Raw genomic sequence first — 13,816 nt, 5'->3', positions numbered from 1 at the left:
GACTCACACAATCACGAGGTGAAGTCCCACAATAGGCCATCGTCAAGCTGAGGAGCCAGGAAGCCAGTCCGAGACCCAAAACCTCAAAAGTTGGGAAGCCAGCAGCGCAGCTTTCAGTCTGTGGCCGAAGGCCCAAGAGCTCCTGGCAAACCACTGCTGTAGGTCCAAGAACCCAAAAGCTGAAGCACTTACAGTCTAATGTTCGAGGGCAGGAAGCATCCAGCATGAGAGAAAGATGGAGGCTAGAAGACTCAGCCAGTCCAGTCCTTCCGCGTTCCTCTGCCGTGCTGGCAGCTGATGAGATGATGCCCACCCAGATGGAGGGTGGGTCGGCCTCTCCCCGTCCACTGACTCAGTGTGAATCTCCTTTGGCAGCTTCCTCAAGACACTCCCAGGAACAGTTACACATCCTTTAGTCCAGTCAAGTTGAAACTCAATAGTAACCCTCACACTTACCTTGGTTTTAGTTTGCGTGTTCTTGATGACTAACGAAGCTGAGAACTTTGCGCCCACGTGCCGCCCTCCTGGCTTTTTCCCCCTTCTGTGAGGCATCCACGTCGCCCCGACTTATGTGTCCGTGCTCCTGTCGAGTGGTCCGTGTTCTGGAGCAAGGGGCCTCTGTATGTTCCACAGCCCAGTGACCAAGCCTGTGTCTGAGGGGCAAAGCAGAGGCCAGCAGTGCTGAACACGCTCTCGGTGCTGCCCCCCCTCCACCACCCCCGTGATAACAGAAAATGGAAGTGGAAACAGGGCTGCAGTAGAGAGCCTTGTGCCTTGGAGCACAGAGGGTGGGGAGCACTTTGGGAGGCTGAGGCGGGCAGATCATGAGGTCAAGAGATGGAGACTACCCTGGCCAACATGGTGAAACCCTGTCTCTACCAAAAATACAAAAATTAGCTGGGCACACCGGGGGTTTGGTTTGAACCTGTGAATTTTGGGGTGCGGGAGAGGGGCCCACACAAACATTCAAACCGTAGCAAAGAGATTCTACCTCGCGATGTGTGGTGCCTGCCTGGCCTTGGCCAGTGTGGCTTATGGGGTGAGAGGGAGGACACCCATGTTAGGAGTCCTTTGCGCAAAGCAGTAGCTGGAACCCCACAGTTGGTGTGGCCCTGAGGAGGGGAACGAGAGAGAGTTGGTGCGGCCCTCAGGAGGAAGGAGAGAGAGTTGGACTCTTGGGGAGGGCTCTTCAGAACGTGCAGGGGTTTGTGGAGGCTGGACAGAGACGCTGATGTGGACTCTGTCAGGCGGTGCGCGGGACGGCCTGGGCCCTGTGCAGGCCTCTGTCCCTCGGCTCAGCCTCCCTGCCCTGGGCTCAGCCCCCCTGCCCTGGGCTGCTTGCTCTCCCCTTGCCCACTGAGATGGTGAGAGGCAGTGGTGCTTCTCTTCCATACCTGGGATCGCCACAGTGCTGTGGGTCATGGGGTGTGTCACTCAAGGGCTTTGCACACAGTAGGCCTGCCAGGTATGCAGCTCTTTTTCCTTTTCTCGTTTTTTCTTTTTTTCCTCCTCTCAGTCCGTTGGAGACTTCTCTACCTCTGAGGTGTGCACAAGGCACCACTCCTGACCCAGCCGCTGGAGAGTGCGCTTCTCCCTTTCCACAGAGCGCCCGACAGCCCGCAGGGCTCAGCTGGAAAAGGCAGGGGTTGCCGTAAAGCATCCTTCAGACACCAGCCTGGGAAGCATGGTGAAACCCAACTCCACAAAAAATACAGAAATTAGCTGGGCGTGGTGCCACGGGCCTGTACTCCCAGCTACTTGGGAGGCTCAAGTGAGCGGATCGCTTGAGCCCAGGAGGCGGAGGCTGCAGTGAGCTGTGATCACACCGCTGCACTCCAGCCTGGGCAACACAGCTGTCTCAAACAAACAAAAGAACTCTTCAGATAAAGCTAAGGTATCTGGAGCATGGCCGTGTGCTGCAGGCAGGCCAGGCCTCATCACCATGCGGGGCTGTGCCCAGGGCCGAGGTGGGAGCAAGCCCCTGGTGCCACACAGGACTGCTGCTTCCAGCTCCTCCTCACTCCCCCTTCCCCACCCTCCCTAGTGTCCCCTTCAAGGCAAACAGGCCTTTGGTGTTTGATCCTGTCAGTCATGAGTGTGTTCCTGTCTTTGGAATTGGAGCTGGGATTGAAGGTTCTTGGAGAGCTTCCCTTGAAGGGCTTCCCTCCCCTTTTCCACCCTGCCGCTGACTTCCCGTCTTCCTCCTCCTGGGCCTCTGATTCCACGTGCCTGCGTGAGGGGAGGAGCTGAATCACATCCCTTCTCGGGCCTTGGGCTCTATTCGATATTTAAACGGTCATTACACAAACTAGTGGTTGGTGGAGTTGTTCGCTTACATAAGGAGAGGAGCATTTGCCCAGGATGTACGTAAAGCCCTGTTCTATCAACATACTGTGGAAGATAAATCTGAATTTGAAGTGTTCTCTTTCTCTGTGGGAGTGTTCGGAGGGTAATGTTGTCACATCTATTCAGAGAGAGAGACTCGCCCAGGTGGAAGGGGGCTTGGTGTTTTAATACCAATTACTGCAAATCCTTGAACAACACAGGGGTTGAGGGCGCCAGCCTCCTGTGCAGTTGAAAATTTGTGTAGAACTTTTGACTTTCCCCAAACTTAACTAACAGCCTCCTGTTGACCAGAGCCTTCCTGACCACATAAAGCCAGTCACACACGTTTTGCATGTTATGTGTGTTCTACTCTTACTGTTAGGGTAGAGCAGACTAGAGACGTGAAAATACTGAGATCATGAGGAGAAAATAGACTTAAGCCTTGCGCAGCAGCAGCGGGTCTCCACGAATGGCTTTCGTCCTCCTCGTTTTCACGTTGAGGAGGCTGAAGAGGAAGAGGAGAGATGGGTCTTGCTGTCTCAGGAGTGGCAGAGGCGGAAGAAAAGCTGCGTGTAAGTGAACCCACGCAGTGCAAACCCAGACCCAGGTTGTTCAACGTCAGTTCTGCTTACATTCCATCCCTTTATTGAGGGTGAATTTCAACCCCAAAGAAGTCTTTTTTTTCTGAGTTTTAAGAATTGTGTCATTACAAGTTTTTTCTTGTACAGTCCTTCTCACATGTTAGTGTGCAGAACAGAACATGCTTAAAATGCAGGTTTGGGTTCAGAAGGCCCGAGGGGACCTGTGAGTCTCCATGGTCCACAGACTCCCCGGTGATGCCAAGGCCTCTGGCAAGGAGTGCTCCTGGGCAGCCCCTGCCCTCAGCTCCGGCTCCCCACCCTGCCCCACAGCCCCTGCCCCGCCAGCCCCAGTCCTGCCCCGCCCCACAGGTGTCTCGGGGCGTCCTGGCCCAGCTCAGATCCTAGAGGCCCGGGAGAGGCAGCTCCGGATTCCCCACCAGTGCCTGCTCTTCACTTGTCAGCTGAAGAGACCAGATAGGCTGAAATTCCTGGGGTTTTTGCTAAACTGACCTTGCAGTAGTCACTGTAACCACTTCTGTATCAGGCTTGATCCTGGAGGAAGGCTCTTTGGTGCTCGCTGTGTCTCTTGTGGAGCAGAGGGAACCGCAGCTGGGCTCCTGTATGTGCGGAGTGGGAGGGCGCGGTGCCTGGATGGTTTAGGCGAAGGCTCTGTGCTTGCTGGCCCCTGGTGGGTGTTGGAAAACCTACCCTGTGCCTTCCCTGGGCCGGTCTTGACAGCATCTGTCACCCCTGAGTGCTCTTGAAGCCACCTTCCGGGAGGAGCAGGGCATCGTTGTTCCTGTCATGTCTGTCCTGCCAGCCCCGTAGAAGGATTGTCTTTTGAGCCCCATTGCAGGGGAGGTGGAGCCCCTCTGGGCTGCAGGGCCTCTCGCAGTGTGGAGAGGCACAGGGCAAGGACGGCTGTTCCCAGCATCAGCTGGCCCCGGATCCCAGAGCTGGCCGCAGACACTGTCCACTCCGCTGGGCTGAGTCGTGTCTTATTTTGGCACAGATGCGGGGCTGCCAGGTAATGGGCAAGTTCCCTGAGCCCACAGCCTTGGCGCCGTGGCTTCTGCCTCAGGGAGTGTGCCAGTGGCTCGTGTGGGGGACTCCTGCCACCCTGGACTCTCGGTGACCCTGACGGTCCACGAAGCTGGGACGGTTGCCATCCTCCAGGAGGTGAAGTAACAAGGAATGCTTTTCCCTTCCCGCGGCTGTGCCTTGCCACTCAGCACAGGGCGTGAGTCAGCCCCAGTGGCCTGAGGCGTGTTTCAGTCTCCTGCTGACTCAGGGTCGTGAGTTTAAAATAGACTTTGCCTGATAACTTGGAAATGAGGGAGATTTAGGCTGCACTTAAAATGATTCTAGGCAGGGACAGCCAAGTCACCTTCCAGGGAAAGGTCTCCCCCGGGAGTGAGGCCTGGCGGCTTCTGTCGTGTGGTCGGCTGTGCAGCGTCGTGATGAGAAGGCACAGGGCCAGGCCGCGGAACTGTCTAAAGCGGGGACTCCCAGCTTCAAGGACTGTTTTATGTGACAGCTCTGCCAGGGAGGCCTGGGGACATCACCACAGCCCCCACCCTCAGACAACACCCATGAGTCAGCAGAGCCCTTTGGCCTGACTCCTGAGTGCCGTGCAGCCCCTGGGAGAAGTCACTGACACGGCTGAGTAACGGTGCCTTGGCCCTCGGCTGGCTTTGCCATTTCACGGCAAGGGGTGAGGCTGGCCAGCCCTGAGCCTGGTGGAGGGAACACAGGGCAGTATGGGGGCCAGAGATGCCAGAGGCATCACCAGGGCAGCTTCTGGGAGGACAGGGATGGCAAGTCTTGGAACAGAACAAAAGCAACTGGAGTCTCCGTCATCATCTGGTCTCTCATTGAGAAAGACTCTAGAGTGGGCCGTGTGCTGCATGCCTGGTGCCTGCAGGCGGGTCCTGGGAGGTGTAGGCTGGGCTACATGGCAGCTACATCCAAACCAGCTTCATCCACATCCACCAGATGCTTCAGCAGCACATCTCAGCTGTCACCATCTCGATGACTATGATGAGGGTGGTGGTTCATGGAGAGGCGGGGGCTAGCGTTGCAGGGCCTCAAGCACATCGCTGCCACCGGTAACGTCGCCATCAGTAACATGTTGTAGCCAAGGCCAGGCGGACATGACAGTCCTGGAAGGGCTGCGACCTGGATGGTCTTAGCTGTTGTCATGCAGGTGGCTGGAGAAACGTCTCCAGAAAACACAGCATACACCTGGGACAACACTCCCGGGCCCCCGGAGTGTTCACTGTGATGCAGGCCGTGAAAAGTATTCTGCCTGGTGGGTGCGACCCACTTCCTTCACCTACTGAGTGGACTGCCAGATCCCTGGTCCATTGGGGAAGGTGCCTGGGCACAGCACCAAGCTAGGGACACGGAGAGAATCAGGTGTTTCAGGAGTGAAGTGATAAGCCCCACACTGTCGGGGTCCAGACCCGTAGGCCGTGGGGTCTGCGCCCTGACCACGCCAGAGCTGTTGAGTGTGTCCATGGGCCACAGACTCACATCTGGGATCAGGACGGTGGACCCTACATGGTGAAGGCCCCATTTTTCCATCCTGAGAGCAGGCAGTCTGGATTTTTTAAAATGTTAATTCCTGGTAATCCTTAAACTTCTAAACATTACCACTGAGTTTCTAGACAGCCATGAGTTTGAACGGCCTTCCCCGAGTCAGGTGCTGAGATGCCATTTCTCCAGGCTGAGACATTCCAGTTTTGTGGTGGAAAATTGGAAGAGAATGTAAAATTCATTGGTTCAGGTAGAGACAGAAAATATCTCTGGCCTCAGCCATCAGGGATGGTGGATGGAAACACCTGCTCACCTGCGCCGCGGGTGGAGGCGTCAGGCAGTGAATACGTCGACCCAACCTGTCCCTCTCTCCAGAATAACTTCAAATGTATTCTTGTGCCAGTTAAATACCAAGACAGCACTTTGTGGGATTTTATCATTTATTTTGGAAAGACAGAGCAGGTCGTGAGATGGTGCTGGGGGAGAAGCATCTTGTGGTCTCACCCAAGCCTGCATCCAGGGGCAGGCGGCATACAACGTAACCTTTAGCTGACGGGGTGGAGGTGGGAGAGGCTCAGAGTGGAGCTGCCACTCACAGATGATGGGTCTGCACATCGTGTTTCAAAAGCCACACTTTGTGCATGAGCAAGATGGGTAAATACAGGGGAGCGAGTTGCAGAAGCTGCTTCTCCTGGCATGGTCGTGCACAGAGGTGCTACTGTGGCGAAAAGAGCGGAGACGTGTACACAGTTCAGTTTGTGTGAAACATTTTCTGACTGACGATGTGGCGAGGACATGATGGGGGGACAGTGGCTTTGGGTGTGGGGGTGTAGGTTTGTCCCCCATTCCTCTCGTGAGTGCACCCGGGAGGCCTGGCTGTGATGGTGAACAAACCTAGAAGGCCCACAGGCAGGGAGGAGGCCCATGCTCTGAGAGTGTCCATGCCAGGCGTGGCGTGGTGAAGTTGGTGCCGCCACAGAAGAGAACAGGACGAGGCTGGGAAGGAAGAAGTGCACTTGCACTGCATGTCGCAGAGGGGCCGCCTCGCACCGCGGGGCAGGAGTCAGAAGCAGGGGCTCAGGGAAGGCCTCCCCCAACTGCCTGTTGGGTTTTCTGCAGGAAGAGAGGGACGAGGCAGAGCGAATAGTTTGGGAGTGGCTACTTTGGAAAGTTCTTGCAGGCTTTGTGCTGTAGGGACGCTTTCTAGTTTACCTGGCTCTGCGCTGGTTTCAGGCAGGGCTTGGCCTGGGTGTCGACTTGGGTAAGAAGGTGGTTGGGTTGCACGGGAGCCCTTGGCTATCTAGGAATTTGCTAGCCCTGAGAGAGGAGTAGTCTCTACCTGGCCAGAAACTTTTTAAGATGGCAAAATTTCCTAAAATAAAACATGATTAATAAATAAAAATAATACGCAATTAATACAGCGTGTGTCCTCGGATTTCCTGGGAAACCCAGGAGCTGGAGCCTGAGGCCAGGGGGCGTCTGCTTCCATGGGCATGGAGTTGGGACCTCAGAGCCCCTGGGACTCCCTCAGAGATACCCCTTGCCCACCAAGTTAGGGAGCTGGGTGTGCAAAAAGCACAGGCCTGGTGGGGACAGGAGCTCCTTCCCAGGTGGTGAGTGGCGCGTGAGGCTGGGGCTGTGGACGTGACCTTCCAGACTTGACGGCTGGGGTAATGCGTTGCGTGTTGTGACCTTGCGCTGCGTGTTGTGACCTTGCCTGTGCTGCAGGGAAGGGACTGCCTTGTGGCGCCTGACCGTTTTGGGTGCAGCCTGTACCAGGTGGGACCCAGGATCCAGGTGCTGCTGACTGCCACCCAGAACACAGCCCCACCCTAGGACATGCGTCCCTTTCTGCTACTACGAAGTGCTTGACCCTTCTCTGTTCTCCTTCCTGCTCAAAGCTGCCATTCCTGTTGCTGGTGACCCTTTTATAGGAGGCATATCCTGAGAAGTCCCTTCCTGGGCCTGGCCCTGGCCCCGGCCCCAGCCCTGATCAGAACAGCTGCCTGCCTTGACTGGTTACTGAGTCTGTTGAGTGCGGTGTGAGAGTGGATGAGTTTTGAGCTGCCTCTGAATTCAGTGAATTGTGTGTCTTCTCTTTTGAAGCAGACGGTTGATGATGAAGCGCCGGCCGTGTAAATGAAGATCGGGTGAGGAGCAGGACGATGCCCAAGGGTGGGTGCCCTAAAGCACCACAGCAGGAGGAGCTTCCCCTCAGCAGCGACATGGTGGAGAAGCAGACTGGGAAAAAGGTAATGCTGCCCCCTCCCAGCCCTGCGTGCTCACCGCACCCAGATGGGGAAGAGGTGGGAATGGGGTGCTGCCCGCCCGTGGCCTGTTCTCCACCCTCCAGCCCTTTCCTCGCGCCTCTGTCTGCAGCCAGGAGTGGAGAGGGTGGTGAGGAGTGATCTTTCCAAAAGTGGCCTTGCTTGTTTTGTATTTGTTATTTGGGGACCAAAGTCAAGCGTTAAATAATAGCTTTAGGTACAGAAGTTGGCCTGAGCCTTAATGTGGCTGCACATTTCTACCCCCAGAAGTCCAGAATTTCTGTCCTTGCTCCTGTTAGGCCTGTCAGGCATTCAGATATCCTGACTGCAAGCAGTGCTGGGCCACGTTACTTCCAACTGTGGTTTATTCTAAATGTGAATAGGAAAATGGGATGTCAGTCGAAACCACTGCATTTTATTAATGTGCGGTTAACGCTCATTCCTGGGGTGCAGACTTCTTGCCTTGCAGTGTGGGGGGTGATGCAGTTTCCTGGGGTGCAGACTTCCTATCCTGCAGTATTGGCGGGTGCTGCTGGGTTCTGGGGTGTTAGGAAGTGCAGACTTCCTGTCCTGCAGTGTGAGGGGAGATGCCGAGTTCTGGGGTGTGCCCAGCGAATGTGAACTTGGACAGATCCAGGTTCAAGTTCAGGCTTTGCCATGTGTTATCTTTGTGACCGTCAAGAAGTCAGGTGTCTCCTGAGTCAGCTTCCTGTCTCTGCAGCAGGCACAGGAGTGTCTGGTGGAGTGAATGGTGAGGCAGGGCCGTGCTGTGCAGGATGTGTGTCAGCTCCTGCCATCCTGTCTCTGTCATCCTTTGATCCTCGTGCCTCCTTGCTCCTCCTAACTGCTTGGCCTGTGTGGCAGGCTGTTCATCTGTGACCTCTCTGACCCTCGGTGGTCCCTGGTCCCTCGGTGGTCCCTGGTGGGCAGGATCCCCTCACTGTGTTCCTGGTTGCCGGTTGCTCTGGGCCGCCTTCTGGTCCCCAAGTCACTACCTATGAGGCCTCTTGCTGCTTCCTGTGCTGCTGTGCTGCAGCCTCTCTGCTCATGTCGTGGGTTTGGTGTGGTGTGAGCTCAGCAGGGGTTCCACATGCGAACATAACCAGCAAGACGACCTAACTCTCAGCAGCAACATGATGGCGATTCAGTTCACTTCTTTTTGGTGAATCGTGAAGCATTTTGTGAATACGGACATGTGCAGGTGCTAAATGACAGCAGCTCTGAGACCCTTGATGTCTGGGCAGTGTCCGAGTGTCTGCTCCCACTTCATCTGTCCCAAGCTCCTCATGCCATGTGCAGGGCCGGCTGGGTACCATGGCTTGCAACCACCAGCGAAGGATGAGCTGAAGCCAGTGCTTGGTCAGCACCACACTCCGAGCTCACACGCGGGGACGCATGTGTCTGTGAAGCCTATGGAGAGTCTGGGTTTGGCGGTTGGGATGGGCGTGTCCTGCTGAGCTCCTGAGGAGGTAAGTGGTCAGGGTGCTGATGTGTGGCCTTCAGCAGTGAGGCAGAAAGGCACAAGGGCAGGTCATGCTTCCTGGTGGTTCCTGCTCTTCTGTGGCTAAGCGCTTGGTGTTGGGATAGCTTCATGTTGCCGCCCTGGCCTCATCTTCCTCATCTCGTGGGGTTGGGTCCTGGGACTCAGCATTCACGAGGAGCAGCCCAGCTCTGCAAGGGTGCAGGATACTTTGCATACAGCTCAGGCCTCGCCCCCATCCTCTTGAGCTCCTGCCACTGCCACCAAGCTTCGGCTTCAGCATGCTTCATGCCTCCACTGAGTGTCGGCTCCCAAAGAGGTCGTGTGTGGTGTGGTTTCACCCCGAGAGCGTGGAGGCTTGAGCCGTGTGTTTGGATCAACAACCTGTCATGTTCACATGGGTGATGCAGGTGGGGTCCCAGGACCTCAGAACGTCTGTGAAAGGGCTGCTTGGCTTCTGCACCTGGGTTATGCTCTAGGAACAAAGAGGTTTGGGTTGTGCCCTTGAGGGTCTGATGCTGGAGTTCTGGAGTGGCTGTGTGAACAGACTGCTGAGTGAACCTGGCCTGCGCTTCGTCGAGGATCCCAGCCTCCGTGCGCGCAGGTTTTAGGGTAAGGGTGGTAGTGGTGGCCTGGGTAGGATGCAGAAGGTATGTGGGGAAAGGAGATCCTGGCCCTGGTGTTGATGGCGAGGTGGCACCTGTCACTCCTGTTCTCTGTGCCTGGTCTGATGAAGATCCGTAAGCAGTGGAGGGAAGAGGGAGCTCTCCTGGCTCAGGTCTCAGATATGCTTATTGAGGAGGTAGTTCTCTGAGCCACTTGACACACCAGCAGGCTGGGCGTGGTGGAACCCTGTGTCAGTGGACTTGGAGGGAAGGCAGTCTCCAGGGTAGCGCGAGACGAGGAAGGCCAGGAGAGCCACAGAGAGCAGGTCGTGTTGGCACACAAGGCAGGTGTCCTGATTTGCTGGCAGCACCAGCGCTGACGTGTACGCTCAGCTGCTTTGAGTTGTTCTCTTGTTTAAGGAGAAGAGAGACGTGATGAACTGGCCTGATATTGTCGATGAGAACTCTGTTCACACATGTGCTGTGAGGGATGTGTGGATTTCACTCTGGGTTTTTCCAGTAAGGTAGCTGTGTTCTGGGTTCGGTTGTATGTGTGGGTTTTTGTTTGTTTGTTTTTGAGACAGGGTCTGGCTGTGTCACCCAGGGTGGAGTGCAGTGGTAGAGTCTCAGCTCACTACAACTTCTGCACCCCTCCATACCGCCCACCCTGCCCCACCGCCCCAGGCTCAAGCAATCCTCCTCCTTCAGCCTCCCTTGTAACTGGGACCACTGGAGCACACCACCACACCGGCTAATTTTTGTATCTTTTGTAGAGATGAGATCTTACCATGTTGCCCAGGCTGGTCTCAAGCTTCTGAGCTCAAGTGATCCTTCAGCTTCTGCATCACAGGCATGAACTACCACACCCAGGCTGTCCTGTTTTGTTTGTTTGTTTTTCCAACTACTCACAGTAAAGCCAGGTATTTTCCTCATGGAAGCAGACAAATTTTAAACGCATTACAGGAAGTAGGGAGCTCTCAGGCCTAGTGGAGCTTTCTTAGCTTCAACAGTAGCTTGAAATAGAATGCCTGGGAAGACGCACTCCTGGTTGCACCTGCTATTAGAAGAGGCTGTATTCCTTAGGGAGGAAGTGATCCCAAAGTGCCAGAACTCAGGTGCACACGTCTGACCTGCCTTCTGGTACAGGCTGAAATGGTTTCTGCTCAGTCTTCTACCATAAACTCCCTTTTCTCCAGATATAGTTTTATGTTATCAAAAACAATATATTTTTAGATTTTTCCAAAAGAATCGTGATCTCAGTGACATATACATGGAAGATGGAAATGGAGCCCACGACTCTGCAGTGCGTCCTGACGCTGTGCTCACCTGACGGCTTGTGCGTGTCCCTTTGGCTGCACCAGTGAGCACAGTGGCAGGCATGTCAGAAAAAGGGCCCCTTCTGCAGACGGTCTCTCACCATTGCCGACCACGGAATGCCAGAACCGCCGAGCTGCCTCAGGAAGAACCAGCAAGTGTCTGCATCGTTGAGTGTGTTCTGATCCAAAGGTGTGCAGGGCCACAGAAAACAGTGTCGTCCCCACTCCATGGGTCCCCTGTCGTCCCCACCCATGGCACAGTCACCGTGTCTCATTGTGCCCCATGCACGCCACTCAGAGCACAGACAGCCTCGCAGCCCCCTGAGCTCCACTTGGTGTTTCTCAAAGTGTGTCCTCCGACCAGCGGCTGGAGCTTGTTAGGAACCCACATTCACAGCCCCACTGAGACCTGGCGAGCTGTGTGGAGGCCGAGAAGCTGGAGATGGCGCTCATGGGCATGGAGGCTGAGCTGAGAACCAAGCACGTGAGCCCTCCAGCGAGTCTCGGCAGAAACCTCCCGAGTCTGTGACAGTTACAGACTCACATCTGGTCTGAGGCCCCTCCCCAAAGGTAGCTTTGTCAGTGCTGCAAATGGGGAGCTGGGAGCTACGTCCCCCAAGATGAGTATTACAGAGTGACCTTAGCTGAGAAGCTGGGAGGTGCATGGCCGGGCCTCGGTGTGTCCCACCTCAGGCTGTGGTTTCACGAGCCGGTCTTGGATGGGGTCTGTACTCAGGACAGAGCCCAGAACTCACCCTCATGGTTGGAGAGGAGCAAGAGGCCGTGTCTGATGGCAAGAGCACAGGAGGGCGAAGCTGGGCTCAGACAGCCCTGAGACCGCTGTGGGCCACATGGGCTCCTGGAGAGGGGGGTTTCTGTCCCTCTTCTCACCAAGGCAGAAAAGGACATAGAGCAGTATCACAGAGGAAGCCAGACTTGCCGGGCTTGCTGGACTTGGGTCCGCTTCTCTTCCCAGTCCTAGGGCTCAGAGCACAGGGCCTGTGGCCCGCCAGCTCCTACCATTTCTGCTTACCTGACAATTGGGCTTCCCCCACCACCCAGTTCACATGCCTGCATGCTGCCTCCGCCCCGCCCCGCCCCTGCGTGATTCCTCTCTGTAGAACACACTGTCCTCATCTCCTCCCACTGGAGGTTTAGCTCTGAAGCAGCGAATTTGCATTCTCTGAGAAGGCATCTCAGCTCTGCCACATGCCGTCTGCACTGAGGCTTACCTGATGCTGTGAACGCCGAGCTTCTCAGGTTCTCACATAGAGTTTAAGAAGTGGAAGTTCCTGGCCGGGCATGGTGGCTCACGCCTGTCATCCCAGCGCTTTGGGAGGCCGAGGCACGAGGATCACCCGAGGTTGGGAGTTCGAGACCAGCCTGGCCAACATGGCGAAACCCCATCTCTACTAAAAATACAAAAATTATCTGGGCATGGTGTTGCATGCCTGTAATCCCAGCTACTCAGGAGTCTGAGGCAGGAGAATTGCTTGAACCCGGGAGGTATGGGCTGCAGTGAGCTGAGATCGCATCACCACACTCCAGCCTGGGTGACAGAGTGAGAATCTGTGTCGGGGAAGAAAAAAGAAGTGGAAGTCCTTCCTTGTGTTCCTGATTTTCATTATTAGAATAAAGCAAAAACTTCCCACTTTAAGAAAGAAAAAGCCAAGAAAATCCCCTGGGCTCTGCGTCCTTAGACAGTGTTGCATAGGGTGCTCTAAGCAGCCCCCATGTCTTCACTCTTGCCCAACTCCCAAGATAGAGGTCCATTCTATTTAATTTTTTCTTCTAGAACTCATGCTCTCTTTTAAAATCCTGTCTTTGGCAAATGAAGGTCACAGTTTTTCCTGTGTTCTATAAGTTTGATAGTTTTAGTTCTTAGATGTAGGTCTGTGATCCATTTCTAGTTAATTTTTGTATGTGGTGTGAGGTAAGCATAGAGGTTCATGTTTTGTATGTGGTGTGAGGTAAGCATAGAGGTTCGTGTTTTGTATGTGGTGTGAGGTAAGCATAGAGGTTCATGTTTTGTATGTGGTGTGAGGTAAGCATAGAGGTTCGTGTTTTGTATGTGGTGTGAGGTAAGCATAGAGGTTCATGTTTTGTAATCTAGATAGGCAATTGTTGTGTCAGTACTATACTGATACCAAAGTCAGACAAAGGTACTACAGGATAAGAAAACTACAGACCAATGGCCCTCAAGAACACAAACATACAAATTTTTAAAAGAATTTTAGCAAATTGAATTCATCAGTTTATAAAATAAAACGAATAATGTACTATGACCAACCAAGTAGGGTTGATTCCAAGAATTCAAGGTTGAACCTCCAATATCAATCAGTTCAAGTTGTTATAAGACTGAAAAAACCACGTGATCATACCAACTAATGCAACAAAAACATTTGACAAAAGTCAACACACATTCATTATTTAAAAAAAAATTCTGCAAACTAGGTATAGAGGGGAATTTCCTCAACCTGACACAGAGCATCTGTGAAAACCTGCAACTGACATCATATTTAACGTCAAAGACTGAATTCTTTCCACCTAAAATTGAGAACAGACAAAGAAACACTGGCCATCTCCACTGCAATCAGCATCATCCTGCAGGCTCCAGGCAGCACTAAAGTCCGACTGAAGAGGAAAGAGGAACACTGTCTTTATTCACAGACATCGATGGAGGAAAGCCCAAGACATCTGTACA

At 54.2% G+C, this 13,816-nt stretch overlaps 1 protein-coding gene across 5 annotated transcripts in view; it reads left to right on the top strand.

Annotated features, from left to right (window-relative positions):
- The window catches only part of ANKRD11 (ankyrin repeat domain containing 11), a 221,248-nt gene that overhangs the window by 163,558 nt on the left and 43,874 nt on the right, over positions 1-13,816 (top strand). For 3 of the 5 annotated variants that reach the window (XM_055232849.2, XM_055232844.2, XM_055232847.2), the window contains exon 3: positions 7,551-7,696. Coding sequence is in view for 4 of the 5 variants with exons in the window: in XM_055232844.2 (XP_055088819.1) it covers positions 7,610-7,696 (87 nt within the window). In the remaining variant the exon portion in view is untranslated. Of the gene's footprint in view, positions 1-1,521; positions 1,640-7,550; positions 7,697-13,816 lie in introns of those variants that run through there. The other 2 variants (XM_063612559.1, XM_055232845.2) reach the window with 2 other exon arrangements.

The sequence above is a fragment of the Symphalangus syndactylus genome, chromosome 11 (genome assembly GCF_028878055.3).
Source record: "Symphalangus syndactylus isolate Jambi chromosome 11, NHGRI_mSymSyn1-v2.1_pri, whole genome shotgun sequence".
NCBI classification, from domain to species: Eukaryota; Metazoa; Chordata; class Mammalia; order Primates; family Hylobatidae; genus Symphalangus; species Symphalangus syndactylus.
Note: the sequence above shows the minus strand (reverse complement) of the source record. Positions and strands in the feature narration are given on the sequence as shown.